At 39.0% G+C, this 20,406-nt stretch overlaps 1 protein-coding gene across 2 annotated transcripts in view; it reads left to right on the plus strand.

The window, feature by feature from the left end:
* Positions 1-292: 292 nt before the first annotated feature.
* fra10ac1 (FRA10A associated CGG repeat 1) overlaps positions 293-20,406 on the plus strand; it is a 32,880-nt gene continuing 12,766 nt past the window's right edge. For both annotated transcript variants that reach the window (XM_041814931.1, XM_041814932.1), the window contains exons 1-8: positions 293-380; positions 1,087-1,166; positions 1,659-1,751; positions 2,736-2,781; positions 2,950-3,026; positions 4,607-4,690; positions 4,863-4,947; positions 9,155-9,200. In XM_041814931.1, the coding sequence (XP_041670865.1) occupies positions 363-380; positions 1,087-1,166; positions 1,659-1,751; positions 2,736-2,781; positions 2,950-3,026; positions 4,607-4,690; positions 4,863-4,947; positions 9,155-9,200 (529 nt within the window). In that variant the 5' untranslated portion in view covers positions 293-362. The remainder of the gene's footprint in view (positions 381-1,086; positions 1,167-1,658; positions 1,752-2,735; positions 2,782-2,949; positions 3,027-4,606; positions 4,691-4,862; positions 4,948-9,154; positions 9,201-20,406) is intronic.

Raw genomic sequence — 20,406 nt, forward strand, 5'->3', positions numbered from 1 at the left:
CCCAAAATGAACGCCCTGAGACTGGTGGTGAACTTTATAAAATGCAGTCACAAAAATATGAAAAGAACATGTAATAAAAATAGAAATACATGCAACTCAAAGAAGAGAAGTCATTTAGTCATTCAAATCATTCAGTATAAACCACACCAAAATAAAGTAGTCGTTCAGATTAACGATTTTGCACCTTATTTAAATCCTGTACCACTATTTCTTTTAGAAGAATGAAGTTATTCACATTTTTTTCGGCCGAATACTTCAAAGTAGGCTAAACGTCATTATCACGCGCCTTCCTGCGTTGCGTCATCTTCCCGCGACGTAATTTCATTTTGTAAACATTGCAAGAAATTTACGTGTGGAAACTCATGGATAATCTTGTAAAGGTATCCGTCGTCTTTAAGCCCTAAAGTATCTTTAAATATACAAAGAACTGGGAAGAAATTTAGCGGTATATATTTTGAGCTAGCATTAATGCGAAGCATTACGAGCAGAAAGTATGCATGTACAGTATACGTACGCAACTGTTTACTGTTGTTGATACTGCTAAACTGTATGACATTTTATCTAAAATTTTAAGAATTAAACCCTGCAGTAGTTCTTCTTTGTTGTCCCCGACATGGTGTGACTTGGTTTGTCGTGAGGTTTTAAAGTATCAGGTTTTAAAGAATAACGTGAGTGATTATCACTCGTGTTTTGTCTTAACTGCCAGCTAAATGAGTGTGGTTGTCGTCGTATCAGCAGCTGTTGGAAACGGAGACGTTTCTGCGAGTTTTTGTTCTGTTTTCACTACGTGCATATCTACTGACTATCCTTAGACATGATAATGCAAGACAAAGCAACAACAAAAACTTGAGGACTGCAACTGTAACTACGGCAATCTCGGACGCAATAAATTGAAATCATTCAACACAGTCACCGATTGAACCGTTACACCCGTAATCTGACATGTTCAAAATGGATATGATTATTTTCGAGACGTCTGTGTAAACTAGAATGGGTTTCTGTTTTTCACAAACTATATCGTAAGTTTATGCTAGCTATGCCTTTCTTAAGTATGTGATCTCACCAATGGATTCTGTGTTTCCTCAGGTGCATGGAGGGGGCGGCTATGACTCTGATTTCAGTGATGATGAAGGGCAGGGAGAGCCCTCAGAGAGAGGACTTAAAAGGTGAAATATAACACAATTACATGCTTGTTATTATACTTTATATTCACTTCAAAATTGTGCACTACACTAAAGCCTTGGCTCTTAACTGGTGGGTTGGAACCTAAAAGTGGATCACAAAACCATTTCAAGTGGGCCGCAGATGTGTACTTGGAAAAAAATATGTAGAAGAAAGGCAATGATTTGCTTTATCTTGACGGAAATGTTTCAATCTCTTCCTTCAGTCACATAAATTGTTCCATCTCAAGTCTAAATACCCCCATTTTGATCATGATTGAAAATTTTAAGTTTTGGTCGTGATTCCTCATTAAGGAGGTGGTGGTGTGTCCTGAAGCTAAACCAGTTTAAAACCACCCTCATCAATCATTAAAAACTAGTATTAAAAGACTAAGAATGAGTTACTAAATTATCTGTTTTGCTATAGTCTGGAGTCAATTGCCTCAAGATTTTTTTTTGCTTTATCAAACTCTCTGTATTCATTCATGCCTTTAACAGGAAACGTGAGGAGGAAATCTTACAGAAGCCTTTCCAGAAAGGTCGACACTCACAGGCGGCTCATCGAAGTTTCCACTCCAATGAACTGGACAGGTACTGTTGGGTGCTTTGAAATAGCAGAGTCATTAAGTTTACTTTTTTCATGATAATCATGACAGAGCTTAGTACTCACCATATTCTTTTTAGACCCATGCATTTTACCTGTTCATGTCGTAGTTAATGTCTTATCCAACAATATATGAGAACTGCAGGCAATAGCAAAATGAAATCATTCAATCACATGAAATTTAATCAGCAACATTTGTGCCTATGATGTATGACACTATCAAAAATAGGGATATCTCACTTTAGTTATTGTTCAGGATGTCCTAATAACCCAGAATTTAATAATATGTTCCAATTTTCAAGTATTACCTTGCTGAGATGATTTGTGGCATGACATTATACTTCCAATAACACCAAATGAGAAAGTGATTCTTTGTGCTAGGATGGTCCCCTGTCATGCCATTGTTCATGTTTTATGCACCATTTGTTAAAGGTTTTGGAGAAATTTAGCTTGAGTAGAATGCTCAAACAGAAATTAAATGGCTTGACTGTTCTTTGTTCCCTATGTGGTACATTGTTCAATATGCAACCACAGCTGTATGAGTGCTTTGCTTTTTACCCAGCTAGTTATCTTACACACAGTGCACTCCTTAAGTATGGATAATCAAAAAAACAGTCATTGTAGAGAGCAAAAAAGCTGGTATGTTATCCTCTGCACGTTATAATCTTTAGATTAACCCTAAAAACATTTGGTATTGATCAAACTTTTTAGCTTTAATAACATCTTGAAACTGATATCTGCCTGCACGTGCAGCCAACAACTAGTTAGCTCTGAAGCTCTGGTTTCTGAAGTTACTAATAAGACTATAAACTAATGCAACACACAGAAAAGAAGCCTGAAATCACTGTTTGTAACCCCTGACTGCATGGGAAGCCCCAAAGAATTGGCCACTGTTCCAAGAGGCTTGTTTATTCATCAGATTATGGCCAATGTGTCCAGATAACCATCCTCCTTTGTTTTCTACATTTCAGAGAGGAAGCAAGGAACAGAAGAGCCCACCTGATATCAATGAATGCTGTATCCTTTTCAATTTACTTTGACTGGTGCATAATGGCAGATGGCTGTAGATTAATACTGCTATCGATATGGAAAATATGATCAAGTTTAATGGTATTAAAACTAAGCAGTGAAGGAACTTTTTTTGTCAACATTAAAGAAAAAAAAGTCCTCAGCAGATGTTTGCAGTTTGAGCGTCATAAGAAATTTGTTGCTGACTACATTCTTTATTATGGAGGACAGATGGCTGACTTCAGACGCTCGGGGTAAGTATCGTGTTACACCCTCAAATGTGACAAAGCTAAAATTTGCCAGAATTTTTGATCCACATAAGATCATTGTATATACACTACCACCCATTTTCTATACCGCTTATCCCATTCGGGGTCGCAGGGGGACTGGAGTCTATCCCAGCTGTCATTGGGCGAGAGGCGGGGTACACCCTTGACTGGTCCCCAGTCAATCGCATGGCTGACACATAGAGACAGACAACCAGGCATGCTCACACTCAAACCTATGGCCAATTTAGAGTCCCAGTTAACCTAATGAGCATGTCTTTAGTGGTGGGAGGAGTACCCAGAGAGAATCCACGCATGCACGGAGAGAACATGCAAACTCCGCATTTCTGACTTTCTCGCTGTAAGGCAACAGCGCTAACCCCTGCGGCGTCGAGCAGAGTATATACATAATTTTTATCAAATTATATTTAAAAAAACACAAGTTATTCTAGTTGTCATTCTTATCATACAGAGTTCCCATGGGTCCTTAGGGTTAGGGTTATTATAGGACAATTACAGCATGGAGTCTTCTTGAAAATGATGCAACAAGCTTTTCACACCTGGATTTGGGGATTTTCTGCCACTTATCTTAGCAAATCCTCTCAAGCTCAGTCAGGTTTGATGGGGACCGTCAGTGGACTTGAACATCTCTGGACCAGAGATCAATGTGCTTCAATTTCATGTTGGAACATGAACAATTGGCCCAGTCTGAGGTCCTGAGTGCCATGGTTGTTTTCAGTGAGAATATCTCTGTACTGTGCTCCTTTCAGCTCTCTCTCAACCCTAACCGGTCTTCTAGCACCTGCTGCTGAAAAACACCACCTCAGCTTGATGCTGCCACCACCATGCTTTACTGATGGGATGGTATTGGGCAGGTGATGAGTGTTGCCTGGTTTCCTCAAGACACAATTTTTAAAACTGAGGCCAAACTATTTAATCTTGGTTCATTAGACCAGAAATTCTTGTTTCTCAGTCTGAGAGTCCTTTAGGTGCTTCATTGCAAAGTCCAAGTGGGCTTTAATGTGTTTTGTAATGATGAGAGGCCTCTGTGACCTTTGCCATGAAGCCCAGATCAGTGGAACTTTGTCCCATGTCCACACAGGATCTCTGGAGCCCAGTCAGAATGACCATCAAGTTCTTGGTCCCCTCTCTTAACTAAGGCCCTCCTTCCCCCATTACTCGGTTGGCCAGGTGACTAGCTTTAGGAAGAGTCCTGGTTGTGCCACTCTTTCCATTTAAGAATTATTGTCACTGTACTCTTGGGAACCTTCGCATTTACCAACCATAAACAAACAAAAAAATTAGCAAGGCTAAGGCAATCTAAAAACTATGAGACTTCTTGTAAAACAAGCCAAAAAACATTTGATATTTTGGGAACAGGAATCAATGAAGTTGAGTCCCACAAGACACCTGAAAAGCACTGATGATAATCGATGGAAAAGCTATATTCTAAAATGTTCTTTCTTTGAGTCTTAAAATTCTTTAATTTGAATTAAAAATGAGAGAAAAAACCCTGTTCTTTACTTTGCTTTTGGGATTTTTCTTTACTGATGTTTTCTGTCCCTCAGAGCCAGTGACAAGACAGATATGGATGTGCTGCGTGAGAATCATCGCTTCCTCTGGAGGGACGAGGATGAGGATGACATGACATGGTGATCACACTGTCAGCTACTCATTCTATTCTCCTCTTAAAATGTTTGCACAAAAAATATGGGCTCTGAACTCTGAATCCACAAGTAGTCTGTGCCTGGTGACACAAATCTGCTTGTTTCAGATTTGTTTGTACTTTCCTCTGCCTCACACTTTGGCTTCATTTCATTCCAGGGAAAAAGAACTTGCCAAGAAGTATTATGACAAGCTGTTTAAGGAGTACTGCATCGCTGATCTCAGCAGATACAAGGAAAACAAGGTGGGATGAATGTCAGTGAAGAGCAGCAGTAGGCGTTAAGCAAATGTCTGACAGTGTGTACAATGGCAAGGGCCTCATGCCACTTGGTGATAACTGTTTTCAATAAGGCAGCTCATTAGTTTGATGCTGTAACACTGGTTAAATGCTGAAGTAAAAGGTCAGCTTAGGATGATTCTTCTCTGCCATAGGCTGTGTAGTCTGTCTGTAGACTGTAGTGAATGTTGGACAAAGCCTGAGTGGCATCAACTATTTGGTTACTGAATCTGTGAATCTCAATCTGTGGTAGCCATAATTGTTAAGTACACAGACTAACTTTAGATCAACCAAGAAATAGACAGCGGTGAAGCTGAAGCCACTCTTCAGCCTCCTAAACAGCTACATTGTGCTGGCTTGCAGTCATATCAGCCATGCCCATAATTATTTATGCATAACTCGTATTCTTCTTAAAGACAAAGTGGACAAGTTCTAAGAAATACTCGCATCATGTTCAAATCTTTTTTGAACTGGGCTGTTAATTTTTTATTTCTGCTTCAAAGATGGGCATTTCATCACATAGTGAGTATGTGACTTTGGCTTATGTAGCCAGCCAAGTGGACACTTGAAGAGCTGCAGTTTTTTGCACTTGCACATTGGCTTCATTTTTTAAACACAATTGTTGCTACTTCGTCATGTCGCCAAGGTGCTCTGACCCTACTTGTGAGCACACTAAAATCATGGCACCACTAGACACTTCCTAGTCAAGTAGATATATGCTGCTTAGCTCTGCCTAGGTCCATTGCTTATTTTCTAGTTTTGAACTGAGTGTTCTATTTAGTTAAAACTTAACTCCATGAGGTGTATTTACTAAACAGTAAACCAACATTTTGGTTTCATTGATGAATTTCACATAATGTGAGAGAAAAGCTGTTAAAAGGGACTGTAGCTTGAGCAATGGGTCACTCTTCAAACTGTTGGTTTATTTTTCTTTCAAGACTCAAGATTGTTACAAAGACACCATAAGAGCTATGAGAGAATGAACAGAAAAACAGAACTTACAAAACTGAATAATCACGAAAACATAACCCACACGAGCAAAATGAAAGATATTTACAAGATTTACAGAATATACATTTGACACAATTATTTGTTAAAAACAACAGCAAAAACACACAGTAATCAAAATATACACAAAAAAATACAATCTAAAACATACAATGCAGTGCAGAACGGTTAGGTATGTTTGAGCCAAAAGTCAAGGCTAAAGTAAGGCGTAGATGTGGCAGTAAGTATGGCCTAGGTTACTGCCTAGGTAGTACAAGGTTTCCACAAGCCCCTGACATGCAGTAGATGTCCCAAGGACCCGAAAACCACCGGTTGTCTATGGGCGTATCACCAGGAGTGAAAAGACCCAGACAAAAGAGATGCCATTGAGCTTGACCTTGGCTACCAAGCGACACTTGTGTTGATACATGTCTAGCTCGGCTCTGGTAGACCCCCTCAATCCTTAGAGGCCTACGGCTAAAAAGTATAACCTTGCAAAGCAGATGGATACGACGGTTTCCTTGTTTCTCACTGGCGAATCCATCTTGCAAAGCTCCCATCTGAACTGTTTGGGCCCGATTAGAAAGTGACAGGCCCCGGGTTCGAATCTGACCTGTGGCCCTTTACTGCATGTCTCACCCCACTCTCCTGTTTCCGAGTCTATCCACTGTACTCCACTATCTAATAAACGCCCAAAAATAAATCTTAAAAAACAAAAGAAAATGAAACAAAACAAAACAAAGAACAACATAATTGTTGTCTTTTCAAAATCGACAAAAGTTGTATTCTGACATCTGTATAGTTGCCATGGTTAGCGTTATTCCTTGGTAGCTGCACACATGCACCTCGGTCGCGGCTTCGTCACGTTTTGTTGCTCTGATTGGCCTGTAAAGATGTGACAGACAGAACATTCATCCAGTCACACTCCTGGCTTTTTCAAATCCTCTGCCCTTTCCCAAACGCTTAGTATTGAAGGTGTCCCAGATGGATGTGTGAAACACATCCTTTTGGCGTGTCAAGTTATAAAACGTATGCATGCGTATACAGAAAAATCTAACACAAAGGCCAACCTTAAAGGCCTTTGAAACAAGATGCCAGGCTAGGCCAAAGAAATAAATGCTAACAGCTAAGCTAACCGCTAGGTCAGCTAGTGCAAACATGTTTAAGACAGGACACCTAGACTCCGTGCACAAGGTTGTCTCTTCATATCCTGTCTCACTCAGGTAAAGCTGCCTTCAAAATAAAAGCCCCCACAAGTTTTAGAAACAAATATAAATAACACCAACCCTCAATACATGAATCAGTAGAAAAAGTGAACATTTTTTAATACATTTTTGCCCTCTCAAGGAGACCTTTACAGCGTCTTCCTGGTTAATGCTACAAGTTAACCATGAATGCTTTGCAAGTGGCTCACAGGGCAAAAAAAAGAAAGCATCTTCTTACAGCTTTTCTCCCTCATAATGTGAAATTTGTCAATGAAGCAAAAATGGTTGTTTGCTGTTAACTTCATAGATTGTATTAAACATTGCTAATTTTGACATTTTTTAAAATTTTATCTTCTTATTATTAGTCTTTAGATTAAAATGCATTTTAGTTTTTGTCACATTTTAGTCATTTTCACTCTTGAAGCTTAAGCCTGGTTTTAGACGATGAATAATAAAACATTTTTGTCCGTCAAAAGTCCTTACATTTTTGTCTTTACTTTTAGTTAAAACGTTACTCATTATATCGTTAAATTAATATAAATGTAAAGAGATATTAAAGCACTACAAGGGGTTTTGAATGTCCGACAATTCAGTGCTACACCGTTAGTCTAGATTAAGTATCCTTGGCAAAAACTAAACATACTTTTGTCAGAGTTTTTATTATCAAGATCTATTTTTTATTTAGTCTAAGTCTTGAATTCCTCATAAAAAAGGCAGTTGATAAATATTGTTTGTACCTTTAGTTGGTGAAACTGACACTGTTACTGAACAGACTTGTCAATTCAGAACAAAAGTAAGCAGCAGCAGAGGAGGGCAGAGCTTAGCAGTGTCTCTACTTGTCATTATTTATTATTGTTTTGATTGAGAGCCCCCTGGTGGGGGATTTACATACTGTGCACTTAAAATTGTATAAAAAGAGAATAATTCAGTGTTTATGGACACCACAGCTGTCGGAGACATTGTGATCTATTTTTCCACTAAAACTAATTGTCCCAGTGGAAGTTCAATGAGTAAAGGTTAATATTTCATAAGTCAGACACTTATCTCCACTAGTACTGCTCCACTTTAGATAAATGTTGGGGTTTGATGTGTTTTGGCACTGTGCTCAGCCTCTAGAGGCCATGGGCTGCTTTGGTTTGAAGCCAGGCTTTAAAACAGACAATATGTGAAACCCAAGGGCACTGGCTCTATAGCTGCACTGCTATGTGTAATGATGCCGTGCTGCAATATTTTCAAAGTCGACTAAAATCTCAGACTGTTGTCGAGCTGACCGGCAGATGACGCCCATATTAAAATAAACAATCCTTATCAGAGGCCCTGTAGTTATAATTAAAATTCTGTTGATCTATAATCTAGCTCTTGAACTGTCAGTCTAGCTGGCTGCAAAACACCCTACAAAAAACATATTTCCTCAACAATTATTTATAGTTGTTGATGTCTGCAAATGCAGCACTGAGTTGCATCATTCCCACTAGTTTAGTCAAATTTTGATCAGCTGTGTTGGGTAAATGAGGTGTGACAGTGTGCAGATGCCTGCACAGACAGAGCGAGTGCTGTGAGAACTGTGAAACAACACAGGCAGAATACTAACGACTGCATTCCAATCACTGCTCATCGGCACTTCATTTCAACTGTCTGAGGTCCTGTACACATTCACACAAGATTGCACAACAGTAAAGTGAGCATTTGAATGAAAAAGACCCATTCACAAAGGGACATGGTAGAAATATTAATATTCACATGAACAAATGCTTCATAGCTGCAAAATGTTTTAACATTGGCAGCAGTGAAACAGTGACACGCAGAATTCTTCAGCTGAAATAAATTCTTTTCGATGCTAATGAATGTTCAAAGACCGAGCAGATACTGAGTGATGATACGGAGCATTAATTTCAGAGAAACTCAGTAATGCATACAGTGTGTCTGTCACTTTTATTTGAAATGATTCACAGATACTTTGCCCTTTTTAATGTGCCCAATAGTTTGGATTTCGATGGCGCACAGAGAACGAAGTCATCAACGGCAAAGGTAAGGTTTTTACCAACTTAAACTTGGATTTAAGTAAAATGTTTCTGTATTTTTGTGGTTTTAGTACATTCTGCTCATCATAACACATGCAGAAATGATCTTGCATACCGAAATTCAGTTTAGAAACATTTATATGATAAAACGATGTTTAGTTTGATGAAATCCATGTTAATGACTGATTTTCTGCAGGTTTAGGTTTGTGTTCATAAGGGGGAAAGTGACATACAAACTAGACAGTTAGCATGTTTAATAAAAAAGTTGATTTACTGTCATTATAGTAAAGGATAGACGAGGGTTACAGGGTGGTTCTGTTATTACAAGATAAAGCTGCTTTGGGACAGTCAAAATGCTGTTGGTAATAGGGATGTATGATATTATCAGCATGATACCAGTGGTGTCAGATATTAGCCTATAAAGTTCATTATGATGTTCACGACTATGCCAACCATTCAAAGTGCAAACATTAAAGCATTCCATATTCTTAAGATACTTACCTACAATTTCCACATACAGTGAACGTGCCGCGAAACGCCGGTAAATCATACTGCGGAGCTCATCCCTCCCGCCCTTGTCTATCAGAGCATTTCGGCAGCTGGTGCTCCAGACCAGCAGCGGCGTGTGCCTGGACCGACATTTCTTTCCGCTTCGCTTCGAGATACGCTGCAGGTCTGTTTTCAGCGTCGGCTGCTGCCAAACTGCGTCAATATCCATCGATCAGAAAGCTCCAGAAGAGGGAGTCACAAGCGTAGAATATCTGGTTCTTTCAAAATACAACACAATGCACGGACTCCCGATCGTAAATCATCACTATATCAACATTACGTCTCATCCTGCAGTGAGAGCAAAGGGTCACCGAGAGGTCAGTGGGTCACAGAGCTACAACGGCACTATTAATGAGGAAAAGTTAACTTTTGGGGATATTTAGCCAAAGAATTTTGCATAAAACCACAGATTCTTTAAGCAAACATTAACCTTTTAACTTCCTTATGTACTCACCCAATGGCGGAAGCAATAATATCATGGACATATACAGAAAGGATGATTAATAAAGCCCCAAAGGTAAAATAGTCCGCTGCTGACATACTATTACTGGATGAATTCGCAATTCCAGTTGCTTCCAGTGGGCGAGGCCGCTCGCCTTCGGTGCGCAGCGCAGTCGTCCTATGTGGAAATTGCGGGTTAGTGTCCTGAAAGTAGTGAAAAATTCAGGCAAAAATAAAATATTTGCAAAAACCTTCGGTGAAATGGCAGCAGGCAGTGACACAATGATGTTTTAGGTTCTGTTTCCACAAAGCGGTTCAGTTTGGTTCAATACAGTTTTGCCTGGTTTAACACATTTAACTCTGATCTCGCCTGTGATTCTTAAGCCGATGTCTGTCCATTTTCACTCGTTACAGGAAATCGACCTCTTTTAAGAGATCCAGATCATTTGTCTCAGCTCAGTACAGCTGGTTGTTTGGCTCCCAAACAGCTCTTTATTTGGTACCAGTTTGGCTTTGTAAAGGTGGATTAAATGATGTCAAAGGAGGGAGGAAAGGAAACTGGAACTCAAACAGGTGCTAGCTACTGTGGCTAACATAAAAGAGTTGTTTGGTAGAACAGGCTCATTCGTGAGCAGCACATCATTTCTCGGTCGCTTGCCCAACAAGGTTTGTTGGGTTAATAGTTTATCGCCGTTTCAATTAAAAGCATGTTTGTGACAAAATGAGGACTTTATGATGTTAAAGGGGTTCAGCTAACCACTTAGCTCAGTACAAGACTTCTCTTGACTCTTGTCTCCCTTCATCTGGTGGTCTGCAGGACAGAGTAAATTGAGATGTTGATCGCCCCCTTGCCAGGTAAATTGGTTAAATTGTGGAAAAAAACACTTTTAGTCAAGTGTGGGGATTGTACTCAATGTATGTAGAAATTTTCAGATAAGAAATGCAGTGTACAGGTCCATTTCAAGCTTTAAAGTACTAACTTCCCCCCGTTTCCATTCATTCCATTAGGCTGTCCCCCACTTCCTGACCTTGGTCAGGAATTTGGGATGACGTGATTACAGACAACCTACTTGCTGCAAATATCAGCCTATATTGACTGTAAATATCAGCTGTATGTACAAATCAATTTGTCTGACCTACATAAGCTAATGTTTTTCTTTGTTTAGCTTCATTCCTCAAACTTTAAAATGTGTTTTATGGACTTATGTTTTAGGTCTGAACTACATATAAAATATTGGTTTTGATATTGATATGGGCTGAAATAAATTTGTGAATATCAGCAAAAATCCAATATCATGCATCCTCAATTGGTATGAAAGACCGCAGTAATGCTCCCTCTCACAGCTGAGGTGTCAGTCTGATGCTGAAGGTAAAATTTTGTTTTCATACTAAGTTTCATAGTAATTTAATTTGACAAATAAAATGTCTATCCTCTAGAGGTATAATAGAAATGGTGCAAAGTTAAGGTGTCTTCTGCCCATATTACTCAAAACAGTTCACATATTTCCCCACTAGATGGCAACAGTGATTAAGACAATCTGCACACTAGTAGATCAAATCCTGAGGTCCTAACACGTGTCAATCCACATTAGAACACAACTTTCTCTCACTTTTATTTGACCTATTGTCTTCTAAGGCTCCTAAAATGTGTTGGTATAAACCATTTTAGTAGTCTTGCCACATGCCATACACAGTATCTATCTATCTCCATATTAATATGTACAGCCCCCTCCAAAAGTATTGGAACAGTGAGGCTAATTCCTTTAATTTTGCTGTAGACTGAAAACATTTCAGTTTGACATGAAAAGATGAACATGAGACAATAGATCAACATTTCAGCTTTTATTTCCAGGTATTTACATCTGGATCTGCTACACCACTTAGAAGACAGTACCTTTTGTTTGAACTCACCCATTTTTCATGTGAGCAAAAGTAATTTAAAATGTGACTGACAGGTGTGTTTTGTTGCCCAGGTGTGTCCAATGACATTGATTATTCACACAATAAATAGTACTGAATGTCTACACTCAGTTTCAGATTTGTGTTTTGCCTGTGCAGACTGCATATAGTTAGAGGTGTAACCAATATGACAACCAGAGATCTTTCTATGGGTGAAAAACAAGAAATTCTGAAGCTGAGAGAAGATGGAAAATCAGAGTAATTTCACAAACATTGGCGACCGCCAGTACAACCTTTGGACCGTCCTGAAGAACATAGAAACCACTGGTGTACTAAAAAACAGAGGTCAAACGGATAAACCAAGGAAAACAGCATCAGTTGATGGTGGACAAGAGCTGTAAAGAAATACCCTAAAACAACTGTTAGTGACATCAGCAGCAAGTACAGAGGCTACACCAGACAATGCTAACCACTCATTAGCAAGAACAGGAAGGCCAGGCTGGAATTTGCCAAAAAGTACAGAGATGAGCCTAAAAAATTCTGCGACAAAATTGTATGGACTGATAAGACAGAAACTAACCTTTACCAAAGTGATGGAAAGGCTAAAGTTTGGAGAAAGAAAGGGTCTTCTCATGATCCCAAACATACAAGCTCATCTGTGAAACACAGTGCAGGTGATGCCATGGCTTGGGGTTGTGTGGCTTCTACTGGGACGGGCTTGTCAATCTTCAGTGAAGATGTAACACATGATGGCAGCAGCAAAATAAACTCAGAAGTCTGCTAATTTAAAGAAAGATGCAACCAAAATGATTGGGAGATCCTTCATCATGCAGCAAGATAATGACCCAAAACACACTGGCAAATCAACAAAGCAGTTCATCAGGGGCAAGAAGTGGGACATTTTAGACTGGCCAAGTCATTCTCCAGACTTAAATCCTATAGAACATGCATTTTAGCTGCTAAATAGGAGACTGAAGGGAGTAAACCCCCAAAGCAAACAACTGAAAGAGGCTGTGGTGAAAGCCCAGAAAAGCATCACAAAAGAAGAAAGGAAAAATTTGGTGATGTCAGTGGGTCACAGGCTTCGTGCAGGTATTGCAAGAAAAGGATTTCCAACTAAATATTAAGGTTTACTCACTTTAATATATTTTGAATCTATCTTTTCCAATACTTTTGCTCACCTAAAAATGTGTTGTTCCATTACAGATAAAGCTATCTCTTAAGTTGTGTATCAGATCCAGATGTAAACACCTGGAAATAAAAGTTGAAATGTAATTGTCTTTTTGTGTCAAACAAAAAGTTGATGTTTTCAGTCTACAGCGAAAATAAATGCATTGGGCCCACCGTTCCAATACTTTTGGAGGGGAGTGTATATTATTTTGACAGTGTCAGAGCAGACAAAGCTGGAAATCTTTGGTCATCCCTTAGGGTCCCCAGACCCCAGGCTGGGAACTAATGTTCTAAGACTGGGATCAAGAGTCTTGAATATTTTTGACCCTTTAAATCCTCTTGTTTACTTGTGAATATGTTGTACTGTTCAGCTCACAACTGATCTGTTTATTGACATAGATTTTTCTTAGTGCTTAACATTTGTTTTTGTTTTTCTGTCTATCTTTGCACTTGTGATGGAGCCCTCTCTGACAGTCTAGCCACGACTCTGTGATCAGGGTCTTTTCATTGTTCAGGGTTAGCAAAACACCTCCTCTCTCTGTCTTCATGCGACACTGACAGATATTTATAGGTTTACCTGGGAGGTCATTATCCTTGTCACTGAGAGTGACACCTCCCCTAACAACTCATTGATATGTTTTGTCCCACATGGACACATAAAACCGTCTCGCACACACATGTTTACATCAATGCAGCCTCACAAATATACACAGTATGTCTGAGAAAGCTGACTAAGCCAATATATTGTTCCAGATTAAGACTCTGTAATCCTGGTCTGTGACAGTTCACCCCTTGTAGCAAAACCTCACAGGAAGTGGATTAGATTAGGTCAGAAGCACTTCACTCGGACTGTCGCGCCTGTGATTTGTGTACATTAGCAAGAGACATACTTCTTAAGCACTATTAAGAGCGTGGGATGGTAAAATCAATACTCATCTAATTCCAGCGTCCTCACGGAGAGGTCGAGGAAACGCTGGGGCAAATTGAAAGTTTGGAGTGTTTGTGTGGCAAGTTAAAGGTGGAAGAGTGTTTGTCTTTGGCTCATTATGACTTAAGTTTTACTTGATTTGAAGGCTAATGAAAAGTGTTGTTTAAGGATGCAAAAAAATGAACAAAGAAAACATGTCTCTTGTTAAATTGAACTTGGACTACATTTAGGCCAGGTGTTTAAGATGACAACTTCTCCGTATTAATTATTTAAACATCACTGAAACATTTTCATGTAAAACTGTTCGTCTCTGTTCTTGAAGGGTACCACACTCCAGTCCGGAATCCATTTTGGGGAGAGGTGCCCTTATCATCTCCTACTATCTGGGCACTTCAGGTCATGCTGCTGTTAGGCAATGCTGACTAGTTGTCAACCAATCAGGTCGCTTTAGAAGACACTGACCTTCATTTTTGAAGGCATCGCTTTGACATAGGATGGAACAAAAGGCACTCCTTTAGTGTCTCTTCCCTCTCATATTTAAGGCTGAAATTTTGCTGCTTTAAAAGTGGAGAAGACATGAATGAAATCACATTTTTGCATTATTTACCCAAGAACAAGACCTACATTTCAAGCCTAATTTATACTTCTGCATCAAATGCCATAACATATTTTATAAGTTCACGTACAGTGTGGTACAGAACTTTCAAGCATGTTTGGGTCAAAACTGAAGTAAGGCGTTTAATGGTGAGCAAGCCCACCTGAGGGTACCATCGGGCGTTAGGGAGGATTGAGACGACCCAGGTTGTGCACTGGCTGTCTTTGCATATTACCAGGGGCATGGGAAAATAATCTGTTGAAAAAATAAAATCCATACTTATAGGACAGAGTAAGGGGTGGATGTGGCAAGTTATCATGGCCTAGGGCAGGTAGTAAGGTTGCCATGAGCCCCTGCTACAGATGTTGCAAGGGCCTGAAAACCAGCAGTGATCTCGAGGCATTTTACCACAGGCGGAAAGGCCCAGACAAAAGAGATGCCGTCAGGCTTGACCTTGGCTGCCGAGTGACACACGTGTGTTAATGTGTCGAGCTTGACTCTGATTCCCCTCCAGCCCTGGGTTGTGGCACAAGGGGCCCTTTGATGACCTTTGCACCCGACATACCTAAAGCTTATGCACCACTGTAGCTCAGAACCCTACACATAAGACTATGCATTAAGGTTGCATACAACCAACCAATTAATCTACTTGCCAACTTCCGACAATTATCAAGAGTACATTTCCTTATCCACATTCCTGTCATCTGCCACAACTAATTCAACAGCTGTACATTCCATCTCCTCCAACATCATCTCTTTTTCTCTTTTGCTGTAACTACTGCTCAGTAGTTATCCAACTTAACTCCAACATAATACATCTAGTTTCAGTTGCCATGATTTTCTGTACACAATCAAGTAGAGTAGGCAGAATATTGCAGAGCTATGCGGTCATACCAGTGCACAATTATGTGGTGCTTAGGGTGGTGTAGCTCAGTACAGCATGGCTATGACATGGATTTAACATCACAGTATAAACCAGTATTTACATATATCTACAGCTCATAGGCCCCATTTTTAACTAAAGAAAACCATAAACAGATCTCAAAGTTGGCTGGTTTAGTTTTATTTAATACAGTCATAGATAAGCTACAAGTTGTAGGTCCTTAAATTGTAGGGAATTTGGACAATTTATTGACACACTTACTGCTGAAATGATAATGAAAAGCTAAGAAAAGGGAGGAGGAGCCATCCCTTATGTAACATTATTAAACATTGTTGCCCATAAACCACCCTTAAACAAAGGATGGTTCCCTAAGATGTTTAGCTAAGCAGTGGTGGGGCTAACAAGGGATGTGCATGATTAGCTGGATAAATTTGGACATCAAATAAGCTGGTGCACGATTTACAAATTGGCTAAAATAATCTGTTTTGTTTTGTTTCTTTTTTTTATAAACATGGGCCTGAAATCCCAGCCAAATGCTCTTTCAAGGCTGTAATAAAGCCTCACACCACTAGTAGCCACTGTAGTTTCAGTTAATGGCCACTGCCTTTCTGTCAGAGCTTTCCCTGGCACTTTGCAGACATTAACATGAGAAGTTTAGTAGTTAGCATGTTGTATGAACAGCGAGGTATGACCTCTTTTCTTATTAGAAAATTGAAATAAAGTTGTGTGTATGTCACACTTGCTGTAACTGCTCAACGGAAGTGATGAGTAACCACTTTAAGCACGATATTTATCTGTAAAGAAGAACGAAGGCTGGTGGAACTTTAGCCACACTTGAGTCAGTATACTCAGCAGGGCTCATGTCATGTACCCACTGACACGACAATCCTGTGAGGAATTTGACTTTTTTTCTGAGCATTTTCTCCAATTTAGACTCATTTTAATGCAATTTAAATGCACGTTAAGCTGAATAAGGAAATAGTCACTTGGAACATCCTTAGTGCTACTTGTTGTAAAATCAGAGCAAATACTACTTACATTTGTTGTTATATCTTAAAATGCAGACTATTATGTTGCCTGCTTTAAATGTTAATTGTCTTTTTAATGCTAAGAAATCTTTTTTTTTTTTAAGATTACCTACATTTAAAACTGTACAACGTGAAAATAAGAAGATGACATTAGCATTTGAACCTCCCAACAGAGCAGGAAGCCACATAAAAATGGCCACTGGTTGGATAAAAAATTAAATGTAAAAAGAAGAATCAAATAAAACTATACTTAATCCTGTTAATTCAACCCTGCTTTGACCTTTTATTGCTTGCCTAAAATATTTTTTCTCTCCCTTTATGAGTGACACTAACTTTTGAGCAGTGGAAAAGCTTAAAAAAGTAAAGAATTGGTATTGCAACTCAGCCATCATTATGGATTACTCTTAGTCTTGGTATAATAAAATAAGGATGACTGGTAAACTAAAAAAAATATATAATAATAATAATGATAATAATTAGCTATTCAGACCAAATTTGTTTTTTAAACCAGGCTGTAAACATGCTTACTTCAGCTGGGCATCTTAGAATAGGTGTTAATGGGACTTTTGGAGTTTTTGAGCAAGCCTCAAGTGGACTCTAGAGGAACTGCAGTTTTTTGCAATCCGATGTTGGTTTAATTTTCCTACACTGAAGGTTGCTGTTTGGGACTCACTCATAAAAACACTTCTCAACAACACCATTAAGTGGAGTAAAGCGTATAATAACTCTTAGTTATGGCCCAGGGTCCAGTGCTTAAATTACAAAGAAACACATAAGGTCAGTAAAATTTCAATATACTTTGAAGCATGTTTTTGAAGCAAGAGCATTTCTCTGTGATGAAGAGTACTGGATGTTAAAATGTGTCTTAAGCATCTCTGCATGCTGGAGTAGACAGACATGTGGGATGTTGAGACATGCAGGCACTTTGTTCCAACTTTTTTTTTCTGGGTTTCCCTTCTGGCATAAATTAAAGCTTTAGTCTCGCTGTCAGGAGGGAGGTTAAAGGACAAAGGTAGCTGAGGCTAGGCTTATTTTTGGTGGGCCTCCTGTCAAAGTAAATGGAGTGTGGTCTTGCCTTATGTAACTCGCCTGTGTTTGGGGGAAAATATGGGTTTAACATTCCTGCTGCAACACTCCGTCCTACAGTGAAGGACTCAGTTGTGACCCACCACTTCCATCTTTGTTTAACTCACACTGTTAGTGTGAGGCAACTTCAAAAAAAAAGTGTGCTTCCATTATTAGGTATAAAAATAGGAAATTATCCGAAACTGTGTTTCTATAGCTTATTTTTGACTGTTGTAGCACATCTTCACTTTTTCAAATTGTTTTTAATTATGCTGTTGTATCAAAACAGATATCTATTTTGTTTGATCTTTACCAGTATTATAATGGAGTTCAAAATTCTGGTGTTGTTACAACCCTAGGGTGACAATAATTTAAAGATAAGTCTTCTGTTTGCTATAGCTACTACGGCTTTGGCTTTGCTTTGGTTCAAACATAGACTAGATTTGTAGTCTGTAAAGATATCCTGCTGGGCTCCGTTGTGCAACACAGAATAAATAATCTGCTGAACACTAATTGCTAACTGTTTAGAAGTGATAGCTCATTAGCCTGCCGGCCACCCAGAGTTGCTTTTGTTATCTTTAATGTGTGTATCTTTGTTTTTGAACACGTTAAACATTGAAATCAAGAAGTTAAATTATTCCTCAATAGTTTGCTGAGGGAGAGATAGATTCAGTATGGGTTTTTGAATACCAAATGGATAAACAACTCTCAGTGGTATGTACTGCTCTTTGGTCTACTAAGTTAACAGGATGCTGTGCAGTAAATCAGAGTTGCAAAATACAGCATTGAACTTCAGGTCAGCTTCCTGGGACTGCTTGTCAATATGAAAGACAGACGTAAAAGGCTAAATCTGAATCAGGGTATGAGGAGGGAGAGCGTGTTTGGAAAAAGAAACAGCCTTTTGAAGGCCAGGTAGACTCCCAGTATTTGAAAAATCTACCTGGGGGGCAGTGAGTGTTTCCCACAGACTGAGAATTTATTAAAGGTGATCGACCCTGTTGAGGGGTGGGGGGTGGAGTGTGCCGTTGCTGTTTTTCAGTCAACTCTGAATTCACAAGCTCAATAACTACTCCACATGAATGCTACAGATTGAATGTTCAGTCTGATCTGCACTTTCTGGTCAGATTTAAAGTTCATTGCATTTAATTCTTGTCCAAATTTGTGTATTTTTGCTAAGGAAACAGGCCCCAGAATCTTTGATATGGAAGGAATAGTTTGGCGTTTTGGGATGTACAACAGTTAAAGTATCACATTTAATGCTTACGTGTACCAAGGTCAGTTTATGGTTTTGAGGGGAATTGTGTACAGAACTATGTCTTGTGATTGCCCATAGACCTTGACATAAAAAGTTGCTGAAAGTTGTCATGAAATTGTCCAAACCCTCAGTTGTTTGATAGATTTTGTCACCTATTGACAAGTCTCATAGTTTCCTTTGGGCCCAAGCCTTAATGCTAAGCTAAGCTAGTAGAGCTGTGTTTACGGACTTAAGAGTAGTATCCAGGAGTGATTCTAGAGTCTGCTATGTATATTATTAAAATTTACAAGGATCACAATCTAATTTACAAAATTTAAAGCACAGAAAAAATAGGGCAACAAAAACTTTGCATGCGCCACAAGCTGTTTTTGCTAGATGGGGCCTAATCAGGCAGGTTTTCTTACTGTCATTGCAAACTTTGCACATTTTGAGCCACTGCTGTGGTTTACAGTTTGGCAGACTAAGTTACTCTGTGGTCAGTTTTCAAATTAACTGCACTTAATTCTTGTCCAAATTTGAGTAGTTTTGCTATGAAAACAGGTCCCTGAATCAGTGATAAAGGGATTAGTTTGGCGTTAAGGGATGTCCAACAGTCAAAGTATCATCTATTGTACTTAAAAACAAGTGTACCAAGGTCAGTATATGGTTTTGAAGGGAATTGTGTGCAGCACTATTTGTTGTAATTGCCTAGAGAGCTGAATTTGACTCTCCTTACTTTCCTCTCAATGTACAGGGATTAAACATGAAAGACAAAAATACATAAACTTGCTAAGTGTTAGTATTAAGATTTAGATAAGTACAAGCCTTTGTTTGTATTATTTCAAGTTTATGTAAAAGGATCCCTATATTTTACTAGAGTAGCAACTAGTGTTCCTGGGGTCCCAAATTAACCACCATTACACAAGGAGATATTCATTTTAGTCCCCATACAATTCTACACCCACAAGCAAAATCCCACAACTCACCCAGCACCCTACACCAATCCTTCCCCAAACACCACCAACTACAGTAGATTCAAGAAAATAGAGGAAAAAGTGAAACAAAATTTGATACATTCCTCTGCAAGAATGTCACAGAGGCAGTACTTTTTCCATCTAAACACATAATTAATGAGAATGACTGTGACATTAAAACCATAGAATTAACAGAAGCATTATTTTCAGTGGAGAATTTCTTGCTTTTAGAGATCATATTCATTTCTATGAATACATTTTTTTTTTTTTGCGATCATTTTTAAAGCACATTTTACTGGTCCACCTTTTCGAAGAACATGGCAACTTATTCCACTGGATGAAAGCCTTGTACAAAACCGTTTTCTTTATAGCACATGCTCTCGGCACAAGAACTACAATGTGACCATGCGTGACCTGCCGAGAAATATGATACAAATATGAATATTG

Source organism: Cheilinus undulatus, linkage group 20 (genome assembly GCF_018320785.1).
Source record: "Cheilinus undulatus linkage group 20, ASM1832078v1, whole genome shotgun sequence".
In the NCBI taxonomy this organism is placed as follows: Eukaryota; Metazoa; Chordata; class Actinopteri; order Labriformes; family Labridae; genus Cheilinus; species Cheilinus undulatus.